At 38.0% G+C, this 18,234-nt stretch overlaps 1 protein-coding gene across 1 annotated transcript in view; it reads right to left on the minus strand.

The window, feature by feature from the left end:
• igf2r (insulin like growth factor 2 receptor) overlaps positions 1–18,234 on the minus strand; it is a 74,974-nt gene that overhangs the window by 33,425 nt on the left and 23,315 nt on the right. Inside the window, exons 11-23 of the mRNA XM_002933871.5 lie at positions 17,930–18,094; positions 17,412–17,564; positions 15,001–15,147; positions 14,360–14,497; positions 13,137–13,284; positions 12,037–12,214; positions 8,202–8,317; positions 7,052–7,214; positions 6,623–6,796; positions 6,057–6,155; positions 4,974–5,075; positions 3,808–3,976; positions 2,263–2,433 (exon numbers count right to left, since the gene is read on the minus strand). Of these exons, the coding sequence (XP_002933917.2) occupies positions 2,263–2,433; positions 3,808–3,976; positions 4,974–5,075; positions 6,057–6,155; positions 6,623–6,796; positions 7,052–7,214; positions 8,202–8,317; positions 12,037–12,214; positions 13,137–13,284; positions 14,360–14,497; positions 15,001–15,147; positions 17,412–17,564; positions 17,930–18,094 (1,923 nt within the window). The remainder of the gene's footprint in view (positions 1–2,262; positions 2,434–3,807; positions 3,977–4,973; positions 5,076–6,056; positions 6,156–6,622; positions 6,797–7,051; positions 7,215–8,201; positions 8,318–12,036; positions 12,215–13,136; positions 13,285–14,359; positions 14,498–15,000; positions 15,148–17,411; positions 17,565–17,929; positions 18,095–18,234) is intronic.

The raw sequence follows: 18,234 nt of genomic DNA on the forward strand, positions 1-18,234 counted from the left end.
CTACGCCCTCATGGTTTCAAATCATGCAATGCACAGAAGGTTCCCCTGCTCAAGTCATCAAATGTCCAGGCCCATCTGAAGTTTGCCACTGACTATCTGGATGATCCAGAGAAGGCATGGGAGAAAGTCATGTGGTCAGATGAGACCAAAGTAGAACTTTTTGGTCTAAACTTCACTCGCCGTGTTTGGAGGAAAAATAAGGATGAGTTGCATCCCAAGAACACCATCCCTACTGTGAAGCATGGGGGTGGTAACAGGGGGTGGTAACATCATGCTTTGGGGGTGCTTTTCTGCAAAGGGGACAGGAGGACTGCACTGTATTAAGAAGAGGATGAATGGGGCCATGTATTGTGAGATTTTGAGCAACAAGCTCCTTCCCTCAGTCAGAGCATTGAAGATGGGGCGTGGCTCGGTCTTCCAACATGACAATGACCCGAAGCACACAGCCAGGATAACCAAGGAGTGGCTCCGTAAGAGGCATATCAAGGTTCTGGAGTGGCCTAGCCAGTCTCCAGACCTACATCCAATAGAAAATCTTTGGAGGGAGCTGAAACTCTGTGTTCCTCAGTGACAGTCCCGAAACCTGACAGATCTAGAGGAGATCTGTGTGGAGGAGTGGGACAAAATCCCTGTTGCAGTGTGTGCAAACCTGGTCAAGAACTACAGGAAACGTTTGACCTCTGTAATTGCAAACAAAGGCTTCTGTACCAAATATTAACACTGATTTTCTCAGGTGTTTAAATACTTATGTGCAGCAGTAGTATGTATCATTGAGTAATTATAAATAAAGAACTGCCATTTTAAGTACAGAAACAAACCAAGGGCACAAATACATGGCACACAAGGATACATCAGTCAATGAATGGGCAAAGTTCTGTTTTACTCCCACACCTCTTACTGTTATAGTTAGAGCTGCATTATTTCCTGTCAGGTGGTCTCTGAGGGAGGACACAGGCCATTACAAAATGGTGGCTCAAGGCAAAAGGGCAAAATTCACTGATATATACTCCAGTTTGATAAGATTCTTTAATAGGCCACTTAATATGATATAAAATATCTGCTGTATTAGTATTCATTCTGGGGGTATAATTCTCCTTTAACAAAATATGAGGTCTAACATTCCGGTCATAATAAATAACACGCCAGGGAATACACGACTCAAAGAGGTAATTCACCTTAAAAAACAAGGAAAGTCAAAATCTATTAAGCTAACTATTAAATAGTACTACTATAGCTGTGTAGAAATGCTATATTCCTGGCTTGCCTAATGAAAGATTTACAGAGATACACTTACTAGAACCTACATACTTGTTTCAGTGAACTGCGCCACCATCTTGTCCAGCATGTCTGTATGGGCTAAAAAGCACAAGCCAGCCAGCTCACAACCCCCCCCCCCCAGCTCCAATCACCTCAGTTGCCGGCTGACAACCCCTCCCCCCCCCCCCCCCGCTCCGATTCCTGCATCTGCCGCCTACCGGCTCACACAATCCCCCAGCCCCCTGCTCCGATTCCTGCATCTGCCGCCTACCGGCTCACCTACCGCCTACCTGTGAACCATGTAAAAAGAGTTGGGGAGCAACACAAGCATGAAAAATGTTCCTAGTGTTACAAATAGGGGCTCCGATTGGCTATTTGGCAGCCCCTGTGTGGACTAGCAGCCTACAGGAGGCTCTGTATGGCAGTAAACCTGGTTTTAATGTAGCCAAAGCTTGCCCAAAAGCCAGGAATTCAAAAATAAGCACCTGCTTTGAGGCCACTGGGAGCAACATCCAAGGGGTTTCTGAGCCACTAGTTGGGGATCACTGATGTAGACATTCATTTATTGAGAATTTGTAATTGGTCTATTTTTTTTTTATTTTTTGTGTTTCTTCAGTTATTTAGCTTTTTGTTCAGCAGCTCTCCAGTTTGGTAGTTTAGCAGTAATCTAGTTTATATGCTCTTACTTACCCTAGCAGCCAATCATTGGTCTGAATGAGAGACTGGAATATGAATAGGAGAGGATATAAGTAATAAAAATGAACAATAGCCTCATTCTTTTGGCTGCCTAGGTCAGTGATCCTGTTTGAAAGCTGAAAAGAGGCAGAACAGGAAGGGAAGATATTTAAAAAATGATATAAAATAAGAAAGATCAATTCAAATGTTTTTAGGAACAGGACATTCTAAAGGTTAAAGTAAAGGTGAAGTACCCCTTTAATGTGCATTTGTCCACATACCTGGCCAGCTTACTATATTTTTTATTTAACTTCACAGTCACAAATTTACCTGTAACCTGGCAATCCACTGGTGCGGGTGAACAGACAAGGGCAGTTTTAAATTCAAAATGTATATCGTGCAGTTTTGTCGCTGAGTTTATTTCCTCACGAAGGAATGAAAGTTCACCAGGATAAAAATCATCGTTGCACACAAAATGGATTATAAATGCATCTTGAAGTCCTATAATAAACAAAAACTGGATAATGTATAATTCACTCATGTTGATGAACAAGACATTAAAAGCACAAGCATCTGTATCAAGGTTTCATGTGCAGCACAAAACAAATACAGTGCCATAAAGGTTGCTTCCGTCTGCGTGTAGCTACGCAAAGCAGAGATCGGTGCAAAAACATGAAAGCAGGCATTTTCAGGCCTATCTCTACTCAAACAGTGGCTTCACATTCAATCTACAGTCATTAACAAATGAGACAGGATACATTGCCTCTGGTAATGGAAAAACAAATGGGGCACTTACAAATATTTCTTTAAATTAAAGAAGAAGGAAAAGTAAAAACTAAGTAAGCTTTATCAGAAAGGTCTATGTAAATACAGCCATAAGAACTCACAGAAACACTGCACTGAGTTCTCTGTCAAAAGACACAGGATTTGCGGTCTCTTTGTTCTCCTGTGCCAGAGACACCCAGCTCTCTCATCTCTCCTGCTCCCCCCTCCTTTAAGAATGCTAAGAACTCCCTCCCCCCCTTAGGAATGTGTGATCTGAGCCAATCAGCCAAAGCTTCCTCATAGTCTTACAAACTGAGCATGTACACTGGTCTTGGTGCAGGAGTGAGGCATTATGGGAACTTTCTTTACAGAGCTCAGCTTTTTTTTTCCTATGAGGCTTCTGATCATCTGAATGGGAGAAATATGGGGAGACTTAAGGACACTATTGAGAGAACTGAAGGTATGCCTGCAGCTTAAGATTAACTCTTCATTAGCATTTCCTTCTCATTTAAACTGCAAAGCAATGTTCCCCTTATTCTTGTATAACACACACAACCAATTTAAGGAAAATTTTTAGGGGAACACATAAATATTGAGATGGAGAAAGATGGAATAAAAACATGTCAAGTATATAAAGAAAGGCTGAAAAATAGAGGTGGGCCATGTGTGCAGTTTATTTTGAAAAACTGTGGTTAAGACAGGCAAAGGAATATACAGGCAAGAGAATAACAATGTAGCAGAAGTCAGCTCTCCTCCAGCCACTATAACAATTCTTTTCTGCTACAATGTTTCAGTCAGAATGAGTCAGAACCAGCATTAAGAACAAAAAAAGAACATACCAATAAATACAGATTTCAATACCAAATATTATTTTTGCAAATAATTCTAAAACCAGTGAAACGCTGTAAAACATGTATAGTTTTTTTTAGAATAATACAACAAAATGTTGCGTGGAGTTCCTCCTTAACAAACCCTCGTATCTTTTCAAAGCAAACTGTGAAAAAAGCCATTGAAAGTTGAGTGTTGCTACAGAAGGAATATAAATTATCTTTCCTCTGGGACAGAATGGTACTGTAAGAGCAGATATATGAATGCACATATAAGCCTCACCTGACTCCGGTTTTCCACGGTATGTAAGAGTGATGTAACCTTCAGTCGAGAGCTGCAGAGACTTGTCTACTAGAACTGGACTGTGTGCAGTTCCCCCATCATATTCACACCCTGCAGCCTCTGTATCATCAACAGAACCACAATCTTTCACTGAACCACAAATATTTACCTGTACAATGAAATAAACTGCAATTAGACCAGATCTATCTTTACATATCAGAGGTTCCCATTGTGTGGGGGAATGAAGTGAATGCAAATTTGATCTTTAGGGTAAAAGTACTGTCCTAAATATTCTTAGAACTTTGTCAGGATGACTCGTACACCAATATTTTCATATACCTGGAACCATGGCATAAAGTAAAGGGGGTCCTGACCCAGTGTTGAAGGTAAGCTTGAGCCCAAAATGACAAAACCACTGGCTTCAATTAAACTGTGAGGCTCGCTTGCAAACCTGGTAAGGATCAGTTAGCTACCATATTCTCTTTAAATTGCAGGAACTGCAAGTACACGATCCATCGTAATAATAAAACATTACCTTGTACTTGATCCCAACTAAGATATAATTAATCCTTATTAGCGGCTAAACAACCCTATTGGGCTTATTTAATGTCCAAATTATATTTAGCGGAGATTAGCTATGGAGATCCAAATAACAGAAAGACACTTTATTCTGGATAACAGGTTCCATACCTGTACATGTACATGGTTTAATTTTAATGTTGTCAGTACAAAAGTGGCAACCTAAGAATGTACCAGCTGGCCAGGGTGGAATGGTAAAAATAAGAAATTAATGGGCTTAAGACTGAGCTTTGTAAAACAAACACATTAAAGAATTATATAACCAGATAAGGTAAAATATAAAGACTAGCTGCAAATTGACTACTTATATTTAGGGCTGGAACTAGGGGTAGGCAGAAAAGGCACCTGCCTAGGGCACAATGGGGGAAGGGGTGCCAGACAGGTACCTCTTCTTTCACCTACCACTAGTTCTGGGCCCTTTCAACCCCACTGCAGTAACCCCGCCAGCGGCCCCGGCAACCCCACAGCCCTGTGTGCATGCACTGTGCACTCATTTGCGCATTGGTGCCTAGGGCGCCTGGCAAGCTTGGCCCGGCACTGCCTATATCACACTAAAAGTTAATATTAAGAAGAACAAGTAACTGTACCTTGAATGTTTTTCCATTACCAGAGGCAATGTATCCTGTCTCATTTGTTAATGACTGTAGATTGAATGTGAAGCCACTGTTTGGATCTTTCACAGAGCAAGTCTGTAAGTAAAAGACAATGAGTAAGTAAATTTGCCATGTCCTGCCTGGTTTTAATCAGCTACCATTTAAAAAAAATATCACTGTGGTAATGTAACAGAAATTAAGTAAATACTGCTAAATCATGCAAAAAATCTTCTGACAGCAGCTTATAAACGCTGGTACTGGGGAGGCTAGGCTCAGGGCTAATCTGAATCCCTCATTAGAGACAGGTCCTCTACTGATAACCCTTTAATGTAACATTATTTTTGTCTCAGGATATTCTGGTAATAAAAATTTGTCTAACATTGGCCACACACTATCTTAAAAATGTCCTTTAGGGCAGTGACACATGGCTAGAATGTAAATCGCCAGTGGGATGGCATACATGGCGCCACGATTTGGCGAAGTCACCTTGAGAGGAAACTTCGGGCGACTTCGGCAAATTGCGGTGCCACATATGCCATCCCACTGGCAATTTACATTCTACCTGGTGGTATGGTATTGCGGGGAGATTAGTCGCCTGCAACAATGAAGATTTCTCACGCGGCAACTAATCTCCCTGTGTGTCACTGACCTTAAATGATGCTCTTGCTATCAGTCTGGCACATAAAAGGTTTATTCACCTTTACAGATTTTATTTAATTATCTGAATTGACATGCCACTGCTGTCTATAGTGTACAATTAAAACCACACTTATTGGACCATGCCTGGGAATGCCTTCCCCCAGATATCTGGCAGGTTTGAAGATCATAAAAAAGACCCAAGCAAACCCAGCAGGGCACTTAGCATTCTTAAACATGTAGGAGCTGGCAATGTGATCAATGAAAGAGTAAGTTTCATATTCTAGAGGCAAAATAAACTCCATTTAACATTGACAAAGACCCAGTCTAGCTTGCTATATTATAATGTTCTTCACCAGACAGACTCCTTACTTTTTATGCTACTTAATAAAGCTACACCATTCCAAACATTTTCTCAGGTGCATCCAGTGGCTAACTCACCTCATTTCCTTTTTCTGTGGTAACAGGACAAGCTGCTTCTGTGTCCCACAAAAAGGTTAATATACAATCTTCACTTGAAAGAAACACTGGACTGCTGTACTATAAATATATAATAATAAAATCACTTATTTGTATAATTTTACACACACATATGTAAAAGAGAATATTACATCAGCATGCAAATGGCACTCTATTGGACTTATGCCTTAAGATTTAAAAAAACAGCAAAGAAAGCAATTTGCAAGGGATTGCTTTGGAAGTCCCATGATCTCCCAACAATTGCAGTGTGGGGCAAAAAGTGGTCTTAGTATGGATTCTATGCCTCTTGCACCACAATGAACTATTGCCTTTGCACAGAAGATATAAACAATAAAAACTGTGTGTGGACCGGTGAACGTTTTCTGTCCATTCAGCCCATGGGCCCATCGAACAGTGTACTAGAACGGCCCATGTATTGCTTTGTTGCTCCCCATTAGCGAAAGAAATCTTATCTGGAAACCCCAGGCCCCTCACATTCTGGGTAATAGATCCTACACCTGCAGTACTGAAAATACTAATATACTCACTAAAACACCCTTTTTACATGCTAGATGTATTCTTGTTGTATAGGCAATCTTCGAACCAGAGCTGTTGATACATTCAGAGCCATTTATATATTCAAGTATTAGTTGGCCACTGGCTATTATGACGGGTGGCTCACTTGCAACTCCCAAATTGTTAATGGTTGCAACTTCATAACCCTGTAATAGAAATTGTTTTTTAAAAAAAACACACAATATACAGAATGGCAACACAGATACAAGCCACACATAAAGTGACTAATAAATATATTCAAAATGTTATAAAACTAAAATTGATTTTACATATTTATTTTTAAAAATGTAATGCTGCCAAATGTTCTACGTGATTCTAAGACGCGGACTTTGCATACTGCAACCTAAAATGGTAGGTAAATATCTATGTTAAAAAAAAAAAAAAAAAGAAAATATACTCACAAATTTTGTGTTATACTCAGTTTGGCACACGGAAGCAAAGCGATCACACCCTGGCACAGGGACCAGGGGTCGGCACACATTAATGTAGTATTTTTTACGTGTATCTGTTGCTCTGTCCATTGCATACCAGTTTACTACATGCTCTTCTTCTGGCTTTGTTAATCTGCAGAAGAAAAGAACATGAGAGATTGACATTCTACAGCGGTGATCATTTTGTGTCTAGTGCAATTAGAACAACCATGACTTCCCCCAGGCAAAGGGGTATCCACTCTGAATTCTTTAACTAAAGACACCTAATGCTACCTCAATTCCAGAAAAAAATATCACAACCCCCTCCTTCCTCAACAAGGAATGTACCGGACCACCCAACTACTGCACTACATGCAAGAGGGCAAAATGCTGTGAACAAAACACAATAACCTTTTGCAGCTTTAAGACTATCAGGAATTCTCAGATTGGTATATAAATCAACCCTTCCAAAAAACTACAAAGCTAAACTACCAGTATATGCAAATTGGGAGAGGGATCTTAAAGCAACACTTTTCACTAAATAGTGGCCACTGTGAAGCCTGACAGCTAACAAAGGGAACAAAACTTTTCCAGCTTGCAACCCCTAATGTTTTAGAGGCTGCCCTGAGGATGGATCAAGACTTATTATAGCCAGTATATGGAAGAAACACACTCCCACTATCGGCCTTGAAAGCCAAAATAATGCATATAGCAACCAACACAAAGCTAACCTATATGCTCAAGAACAACATGGAGGCATATGAAAAAATATTGCTCCTGTGGTTGGCACCTTAGAATGACCTCCAACTATCCTCTGCTTTTCAAGCATGACAAGTAGATCAACTGTACCATAACTCCATTTTTTCCCCAAAGTATTCCCTCCACATTCTTACCCATCACTCAATACTCAAAGTGAACAACCCAGCCAACTCCTATTGATTCACGTTTACCATTCTTTCCCCTCCTACATGCTGATTATTCCAGTTTAGTCTATAACTTGATGTTATTATTGAATATTTCCAGTAATACATTTTGGTTTAAAGTTTCCAAAGTAGTGTCATAGGGATAAAAAAAATCTATAGGATATTTCTACTTGGGCTCTGAGAGTTAACAAAGATAAATATTGTTTTCTGAATCTTACCTGGATAAGTCATATTGTTCTGATGTCCTTGTATCCACCACAGCGCATTCCACAGGAGCAGCTGGACAAGCATATTTTGTGTACCACTTAAAATTATATGTGTGCTTATCTTCTTTCTGTGTTTATAAGTCATTTATGTTAGTCCACATGTCTAATTCTACAGACCAAAACAGTCACATCATAAAAGCAAGTATGGGAAGAACATGTTAATAATGCAATTTAGGAGGAAATAACTGCAAGAATCATTCAGCAAAGCATACTTTATTAAGTATTAAGTATTAACCATACTTTAACCATAAGTTATTAAGTATATCAGAGAGCAACCCATAGGTTGTAAAGGATACACAAAAAAGGAACTTGGAGCAATGAGGTGCAATGTGGGTTTTCATCCTATCATTTTTAGACAACAGGCATACTGGGGCACCTGATGAATAAGATTTCCCAGAAGGCTTGTGTCTTTTCAGGGTCTGTATGGAGGCATTAAGTTGATAGACCACCTTGTACTTCATCATAATGTAATTCTTAATTCTTAAGTTCTTAATTTTTTTCTTATTTCATATTAATATTAAAGAGCTGAAAGAAACGACCTGCATTGCGTAGCCCCAATAACATATTCAGGTCATACTGAGTATTGGCTCAGGTTAAGAAAGGCATTAGGTGTACTTTAAACATAATTTTAAACAAAATTAATCTTCTCTTTATCAATTAAGTATCACTTCATAAAATACATTGCATAAAGTACATTTTGTAGTCTTTCAATTTACTTTTGTTGGTAATATGAACCTGCTATAGTACTATGTTATGATAAGTATCTTGCTCCAGCGCTGCTGACAATCATTATACAGAGGGTACAGCTTATACCATTGGACTGTATATGAAATGTGAAACACCGGTGCTACATACTTTGAAGGGCTTTTCCTCACAAGCACAATTTACCTGGATTATTGTTCAGCTGTAACAGGGATAGAATCAGTCATCTTTTTGACTTTCTAACAGCATCTACAATAAGAGTGGCTCAGCAAAGTAATGTGAACGAAACAGTAGGGTTACCAAGCCAATCCCAACAAAGTAAGTGCTTGGGAGATGTAAGCATGAGACATTCTATAGCTGGCACTAAAATGAGACTCATAGGGGCACATTTACTAATCCACGAATCCGAATCACGAATGGGAAAAAATCGGATTGGAAACAAAAATTTCTGAAGATCGCAAATATCACGAAAATGCTTACGAAAAAATCGTATTAGTCACGAAAATATCGTATTGGCGATCCGAAAGTCACAAAATTTTCGTAGCGAACAATTGTAAACAGTGGTAAAACCTTTCCGATTTTTTCGTGCAAACATCCGAAAAAGTCGTGCGGCGTACGAAAAAGTCGTCCGGATGCCCGAAAAAAATCGGCGAAAATAAGCTCGGAGCGTTCGCATGAACGCTCGAGCATTCGTGCCTTTGTAAATGTGCCCCTAAATGTAGTAAAGCCTACCCAAGGGCACATTTAATCACTGGGTGGAAGCTATTAAAAAGCTCTAGAGCCATTATCAATCGCCAATAACCTACTACAAATTATAAATATTTTTTCTTTAACCCTTTTAGTGCCACAGGACGTAGAATCGTTTCCCAGCCCCTAGACAACGAGCACGGGGGGGGGGGGGGGGGGGGGGGGGAACGACACACAAACACACAATCACACACTTATTACACTAATACACACTTATCCTTACACTTAGACACACACACATACATTTTTGGAGGGGGTTGGGGGGTTTCACACATTCACAGCACTTACAGCACTCACACATGCACACAAAACACATTTTACCTAGTGTACACACTTACTTACACACTTATGTAATTTTGTAATTTTTTTTTATTGCGTTTTTATTCTTGCCTAAAAAAAATGTTTTATTGCCATTGCAGTATTCGCTAACCACACTGCGCAATACCTTTTGTGTATTATTTTGGTGTTTCTACTACATTTTCTGTGATTTTGGTGCATTTTTAGGTATTTTATTGCATTTTCAGTTATGCATAGTTGTTGTTCGCTTGACTTTGTCTGTAAAACTTATTTGCCCAAGCCAAAATACTCAAACTGTTATTCTGACCGCAGATATTAGGCAAAAAAAAAAAAATGATTTTAGTGATTTTTTTTTTTTATTTTTATCAATTTTATTGCATTTCACATTGTTCTTTATTACTTGTCTTTGCACATGGACATTTTGTCTGCTGTATTTCAATTTGGCATCCTCTGTACCCCACATAGTTTGGTAAATCTATGCATATTGGGCATCAAACTGTTCAGTAGACCCCTGTTGTTCATACTTAGAGTATTTTATGTTGGTACGTTACTAAATGTGGGGTACATAATGGGGCAACATGCAAGCTTTGTGACGATTTTCAGAAATGTCACAAAAATCGTTCTGTTTAGCATAGCTTTGTAGTTTGGTCAGAATGTGTACTTTCGGAAAATATATGGTTTTCTAGGGTCTCCGTACTGTTAGGGGGTCTAATGGCACATAATACACATACCGGGTGCAAAAACTGCATGAGCCGGAGTGTCTTATGTGAAAATTCAAATGCACCATTTTTACTTGGGTGCCCCTGTACCCCACATAGTTTGGTAAATTTATGCATATAGGGCATCAAACTGTTGAGTAAACCCCTGGCGTTCATTTTAGAATGTTTTATGTTGATACGGTACAAAATGTGGGAGTACATAATGGGGTAAAATGCAAGCTTTGTGACAATTTTCAGAAATGCCATAAAAACCGTTCTGTTTAGCATAGCTTTGTAGTTTGCAGTAGAAAGTTGTATTTACCCATTTTTGTTTTGTCAGAATGTGTACTTTCGGAAAATGTATAGTTTTCTAGGGTCTACGTACTGTATTATATTGCAGCGTATACACTTTCTATGCACTAACTTCCTTTTGGGGTCTCTAAATGCCAGATACACTGGTGATCCTATGCACAATGGGCATCAAACTGTTCAGCGGACCCTTGGCTTTCATATTTAGGATGTATTTTCTTGGTACCTAATATTATGTGGGAGATATGATGCTTGGAAGTGGAAGATTTGAGGCAATTTTTTAGAATTTTCTAAATTTTTTATAGAAAATGCTAAATTCAGTAAAGCATTGCTGTTTGGTACTTAGGAGTTGGAAGACATAGTTACCCATTTCGGATTTGTCAGAATGTGTACTTTTCAAAAATATATGGTTTCCTGGGGTAAACCTAATGTTCCAGGATTTTTGGCTTTGGAATCTAAAGTATGCCGTATTCTGCTGTAATGCTTTGAAAATTTAGTAATTTACTGCTGGGAGTTTTTGATCTATAGAAGTCAGAAATCTCAATAAAACTATACATATCAGGTATTGGCACGTTCGGGAGACATGAGGCTTTCCAAATCAGTTGAATTTTTGTCCACAAAATAAAATATGTTTCTGGTATAAATCCCTATATCATGAAAAATAGCATTTTTTCTTTTGTATTTTAAGCTCTAAATCTTGTTCCAGAAGTGGAAATACACAAAAACTCAGGCAGATTTGGAAAGCTCAGGTTCTCCTGAAAAAAAAACAATATATAGTTTGCCTACCTAAACTTAACTTAACCCTTCCCCCAGTAAAAGCCCCTAAATTCAGAGAGCACAGAATGTTTACAAAACGTCTGGCACTGAGGGGAACCGAAATGTCAAATTCTGCTGGCACTTAAAAGGGTTAAAATAAGCATATACATATATTTATTGGATTTGTTTACCAAAATGTCAGTGCTTTCAGGTTTGGGAGGTAGTACAAACTACAACAACACCAAATCTGGGTGCACAAAGCACCGCAGGTTTTATACCTGGTATTCTGGTTGGCCAATATCTGCTTGCCTGTCACATAAGAATGTTATAAGCGAGGTGCGAGGAGTTTTCCCTTCATCCTGGTATGGTGTCCCATTGGTGTAGTGCAGTTGGATGATTCCGTCATAGTAAGATAGCTTGGAGTTACTGATACCAATATTCCAGTGGTCACTCTTGCTGCAGAAACAGAAGACAACAAACAACATATAATACTATATACTATGTGACACAAGTCCCAAAAGCAGCATGTATGCTGTGTTAACAGAATACTTTAATGGGGACCTAGTATCTCCATAATCATAAAAAAATTAGGAATTTGCCAAGACAACGTCTTTAAAGTGGAGAGATTCTTTGAACTGAGTTAATATCAATATAGGCAAGTAACATTTTTGTGCGACTAAGACAGTACACATACAATCGACCACAGTTTCACAAGTCAGTTGTGTAAAATGCAACACACAAAAACACCTCCTCAAGGCAGACAATAATTCGAGGTCACTCTTGCGTCAACTTCCTTGCACCAAATCTGTAAAATCTAGTGCCGCTATTGTTATGGCAGAAAGTAAAAATCTTGTCTCATGCAGCACTTTGAAAAGTTTACAAAAAGCCATCGCTGCAAAACTCTCCACTATTTAACAGATAGCCCACAACAGAATACTCTTTGCCATCTCCCCTTCTGCATTGGTGTCTGCAGATAAAGTTATCCGGTATTACCCCATATTGTAAAATATAAGGATATTATAAGTCATTGAGGAATGCTTTTATACAGCTCATTAAACTCCGAGGTGACTCCTCATATTTTTCAAAAGGGGTACTTTATTTATTATAATATGCAAGTTTCATTGAGCCATGTGACAGAAAAGACGCCGCTAAGCACTAATTATAACCGATGATATCACTAAGCACTGTTTATAAGGGTATGATTTACAGAATATTAATGCCTCCTGTGCATTATAAACATATTATGATAGTATTAACACAGTATGTTAGAAAAGGGAACTAAGTGGTATCCCTTGTTATCTTTATGGGAAAAAAGCAATTATGATGGGCACCCCTATTTTCTTTGTAAGGCATAACCAAATAATGAAATTTTATTTACCTTTTTGTTACTTGACATGCTCCTGCATTGTCTCCACATTGTGATCCTGTCACATTTCCACATACATTGATCTCAAAATCATAATCATCAGAGGATACATAGTAGCTGTCACTTTTTTTGGTCAGAGGTGAGAGGTCATAGGAATACCCTAAAATCATGTAAATTGGTAATAATACGAGATTAAGTGAAACTCTACATGTACAAATATTTATGCAGTTCTCTTTTATTTTAATCAGATACACTTTAGAAGCTAAGGAATCCAGGAAAGAAGGAAATAATGATACAGTCATCACATAATAATATTTCCACTGAATGCAAATACAGGTAGAAAAGTCTGTTATAGGATCCTGTTGTAAAATGCAAAAAGGGACCAAATAGCAATCTAACAGCAATCTGTTAGCAGATAAAAAAAAAAAAACTCTAAAAAATGTATTCCTTCTTGTAGCTATTCTTTTTCACAATATTTTTTGCCACAACAGGCAACATTAGACTGGGCCTGCAGGGATTTTAGGCACAAGACAAGTTGGACATAAAAACCTTGTACCCCTCAACAGTTAAAGAAACATAAAATGGATGTAGTTTGAAAATAAAACGAGTGCAATTGCTATAACATTAATATTGATAGTATACCTTTAAATGAAAACCAAAGCTTAACTATGGAAGTAGATCAGAAATGTTGTGCATTATGTTTGGTGCTTCTGTACCAGCCCAAGGCAACCATAGCCCTTTAGCAGGGAAGATCAGTGTCTCCAAATGTGCCCAGTAGCCCCTATCTTCTTTTCTGCTGATTCATTGCACATGCTCTGTGCTGATGTCAGCTAACAGTATATAGTGAGTCGGTATAGAGACTGTATATATAGAATATAAAGGTCACAATAATAGTAAATAATTTAGGTTTTTAACATATGGCAGAACCTGATCTTAATAATCTGCAACAACCCCTAAGCTTAGCTTCTTAACAGCTGATCGGAGCACACTGAGGCTGTGAGTTTCTTCTAACAAAATCCAAGATGGCAAGCTCCTGCGACAACTTCCTTGCTGAAGCTTTAGCCTGGTGCAATTAGTATAATTTAGTATATAAAACATGGCATTTCTATCCATATTCATTTTTAGGGTTTAGATCTCCTTTAAGAAGTCCGAAACACATTTAAAGTAATGGTTTGGTTATGCTTCCAGACAAAATCAGTACTGTCAAAGTTTTGCTTATAGCACTTGTTACGCACCTGCCAGAGCATCAAAAACTTTGCAGTTTTCACCTTCAGCTTTGGACAATACACAGGCTCCAGCAGTGTGCCACTCAAACTCATACAAGCAGCCATCTGTATCTGAGCTCTTCAGCACCGGAGGACTTTCCAGATCTCCTACCAACCGAACAGATGCATGATAATGGATTACAAAGATTTATTTATAGCTTAGTTTATAAATGAGCAATGATACGAATCATATAAATGAATCCCATATATTGTGAGATATTAGATGTACATGTCAACGAGAACATGGCAAGGGCCACAAGATAAATTATAACACATATACAAGTTTGTATATATAGCATGCACAATTTTTGATACAATGCTTTTTCCCATTTAGGATCATTAAGGAGAAGAAAAGGGCTGGTGCTGTTATTAGCAGAAAATTGCACCAGCCAGGGTACATGGAGGTGACCAATCCTCTTCCTTCCTTGTTTTGCTGCAATTATTACAGAGAAAAAGTAAATCATTTTTAAAAATCTGATTTATTTAATTAAAATTGAGTCTATTGGATACTATTTTCGTTTGTGGTACAGAATTTTTACATCTATTTATGTAAAAAAAAATCTTCACACTGAAGACCATTTTGGCACTATACAAATTAAGACAATAAATACCTGGCTTGCACACAAATGTGATATTGGTCTGAATGCGTTTGCCACCTTGGCATGGTGATCCTTCAGAATAGCTCAGCTGGATATTGTCACCAACTTGTTTTGGAGGAGACATAAATTTACCAAAATTTTTCTTGGTTTTGCTGGAATCTGGAGGGAAAAATGCAAAAAACTTATTAAATGCAATTTAGCCTGAAATGGAAAGACTCAACACCCCCAAATATTTACATTAGCTCTCTGTCAAACACCTATGTGCAATGGAAAGTCTAATATATAAAACTAGAGGAGCCCCCAAAAAGCACGAAAAAATATGGGGAAAATGGCTAGAAAAATCCACTTAAGAGAGCTATGGCGGTATTTTCTCAAAGCATTTTATGATAGTATGTTTGTAACTGTAATATGTGCCAACATCCGAGGGAAACAGTCAGCAATGACAAGGGAAAGGAAAGTGCATACAAAAGATAAGGTTATAATGTATTTTAAAATGCTGTTGCAACTTTTGTTACTGCAAAACATGTCATATACTAAAACCTTATTACATTGTGTAACTCTGCCTCGTAAATGTGATGTATATATGCTGAAACTGATGTAAAATCTTCTCAATAAACTTGCCTGAATTAAAAAAAAAAAAATGCAATTTAGCCTCTCCTGTTAAGTTACAGCTATACACATACACATTTGTCAAGGATACAGATAGATGAGTTAAGATGAAGATAATACAGAGAAGAAACAACCAAACTTGTAGAATATTTAGTTCTTGCTTAAACCCCCACACCCTGTGCCTCAACCACCCCTCCTTTTAGAATGTACGTTCTTTTGGGCAAGGCCTTCTTTACCTCTTGTATGGGCTACTGATTGTTTTGTCTGCAATCTTGTACGTTCAACGTATACAGCCATTTTTAATATTAAATATATTATATTATTATAATGCTGTGCTTCTTTGATCTCAATGGCACAGCAGTCTCTAAAAATGTGAGTTTGGTTAAATCTTGTAAGTAGACCTTAAACTAGCAACACTGCAAAATGCAGCATCTATCCAAGATTGGTCCTGAGAGGAAAGGCATAGAATATCCATATAAGCCAGTATTTTAACTTTATATGCACAAAGGACCTTTTTCAATGAAACCCCAGTTTCCTTGTGGAACTGAAACGTTGTATTAATATACCAATAAACTAATACACCTCACTTAAAGGAGAAGGAAAAGTTACAATCACTGGGGGGGGGGTGCCAAAATGTGATTATAATCGCTTACTTTATATCCCGGGCTGCTGCTCCTGTTAGGAGAAAACCCACCAGCCCGGGGAAGCCGAAAGAGAGCGATCCCCTTCTTTCTTCACGCTGCTTGCACATGCGCAGTAGAGTGAAAAGCAAACTTCTATTGTGCATGTGTAAGTGTGAAGGAAGAGAAATGCTCATTTGCAGCTAAGTGATTATGCCTAACCATTGGTACCCCTTTTTTTTAACTTTCCTTCTCCTTTAAATAGGTAGAAATCCTGTGAATGCCATCATTCCCTCTACATATATCCATCATTTTTGCATGGATACCTAGGTATTACTTCATGAGGAGCACTACCTAGATATATATATATATATACATTTTTTCCCCACAAGTAGTGACAGTACTCGCAGGAATTTTCACACAAGATAATAAAGTTAAATTGTGAGGTTAAAGGAACAGTAACATCAAAAAATGAAAGAGCTTTAAAGTAATAAAAATATAATGCACTGTTGCCCTGCACTGGTAAAACTGGTGTGTTTGCTACAGTTACACTACTATAATTTATATAATAAGCTGCTGTGTAGCCACGGAGGCAGCCATTCAAGCTGGAAAAAAGGAGAAAAGGCACAGGTTACATAGCAGATAACGGATAATCTGTGTAGAATACAATAGTGTTTTATCTGTTATCTGCTATGTGCCTGTGCCTTTTCTCCTTTGAATGGCTGCCTCCATGGCTACACAGCAGCATATTTATATAAATTATAGTAGACTTTCTGAAGTAAACACACAACTTTTACCAGTGCAGGGCAGCAGCACATTATATTTTAGTTACTTTTATACACTTTCATTTTTTGGTGTATTAAGTCAAACGTTTCAGTTCCTAACTGGAACTTTCATCAGGGCCCAATTAAAGTTCCAGTTAGGAACTGAAACATTTGACTTAATAAACTTCACCTTCACAATTTAGCTTACTAATTGTGTGAAAATTCCTGCGAGTGCTGTCACTCTTGTGAAAATGTCTACTGGATCACTGCACAGGTAGAATCTTGTTCTAAAGGTGTGCTGTTTACTGGCTGTCTATATATGTATACTACACCTGCGATAATGAAAGTTTTTGACATACTACCACATGACATTTACACTAACAAATAGAACATCTCAATTTTAGCTAGAATACAATTATAGAGTGCTTACCAACTGCACATATTGCTGCATCTTCATCACATCCCACTGCCTCTCCCTGCTGCAGAACTTTATGACATACATTGATGAAAAAATGAGACTTGTCTGCAGCTGTGGGATTTGCATCTACAGCTTCCCAGTTCCCAACAATGCCTGTGTTGGATTCTTTAGTTAAAAGACAAAAAGGTAAACAAGATCAAAACTCCCAGGAACTCTCAGCAGGAAGAAGCTTGACAGGGAGGATGCAAGAATTACAAGCTATGAACAAGCAAATAAGGTATAAATAAATGTAAATTATAATAGCAGTAGATCATGTCTGTTTGAAATTGGCACTAAAAGCATCACTTATCAAAGAATCATTAATTAATTCCCCCAGATTCTTCAATAAAAAAAAGAGTTTTATTTTTTTCAGTTTCTCAGTTACACTCAATACCCCTAGAAGCAATTAATCTTTTTACAGATAGACGTATGCCTTTCAGCCAATATACATTATAAAACTATGTGCATATATGCTAAGTGAGTTTATTTACCTGCAATGCGTGTCAGGATGGACAAGTCATATCGTTTTCTATTGTCTGTGACCCGGCAGAGAAGCTCTTCTTTCTCCTTGATGCAGGCATACTTTGTTTCCCAAGTGAAAAAGTACGTACAGTCTGTTTCTGCATTGTACTCTGGTACCCCTTTGCCATTATTCACTTAACAACAAAAAGTTACAGGTAGATTGTAAAAATATAACCTCAGAAATTAAACAAACATAGGAAAAATGAAAACTATTATTTCTTATATTGTATGTGCTGTTTTTAAAGAAAAAATGTATCCCCCTTTTTGACATTAA

Source organism: Xenopus tropicalis, chromosome 5, assembly GCF_000004195.4.
Source record: "Xenopus tropicalis strain Nigerian chromosome 5, UCB_Xtro_10.0, whole genome shotgun sequence".
Taxonomy (NCBI): Eukaryota; Metazoa; Chordata; class Amphibia; order Anura; family Pipidae; genus Xenopus; species Xenopus tropicalis.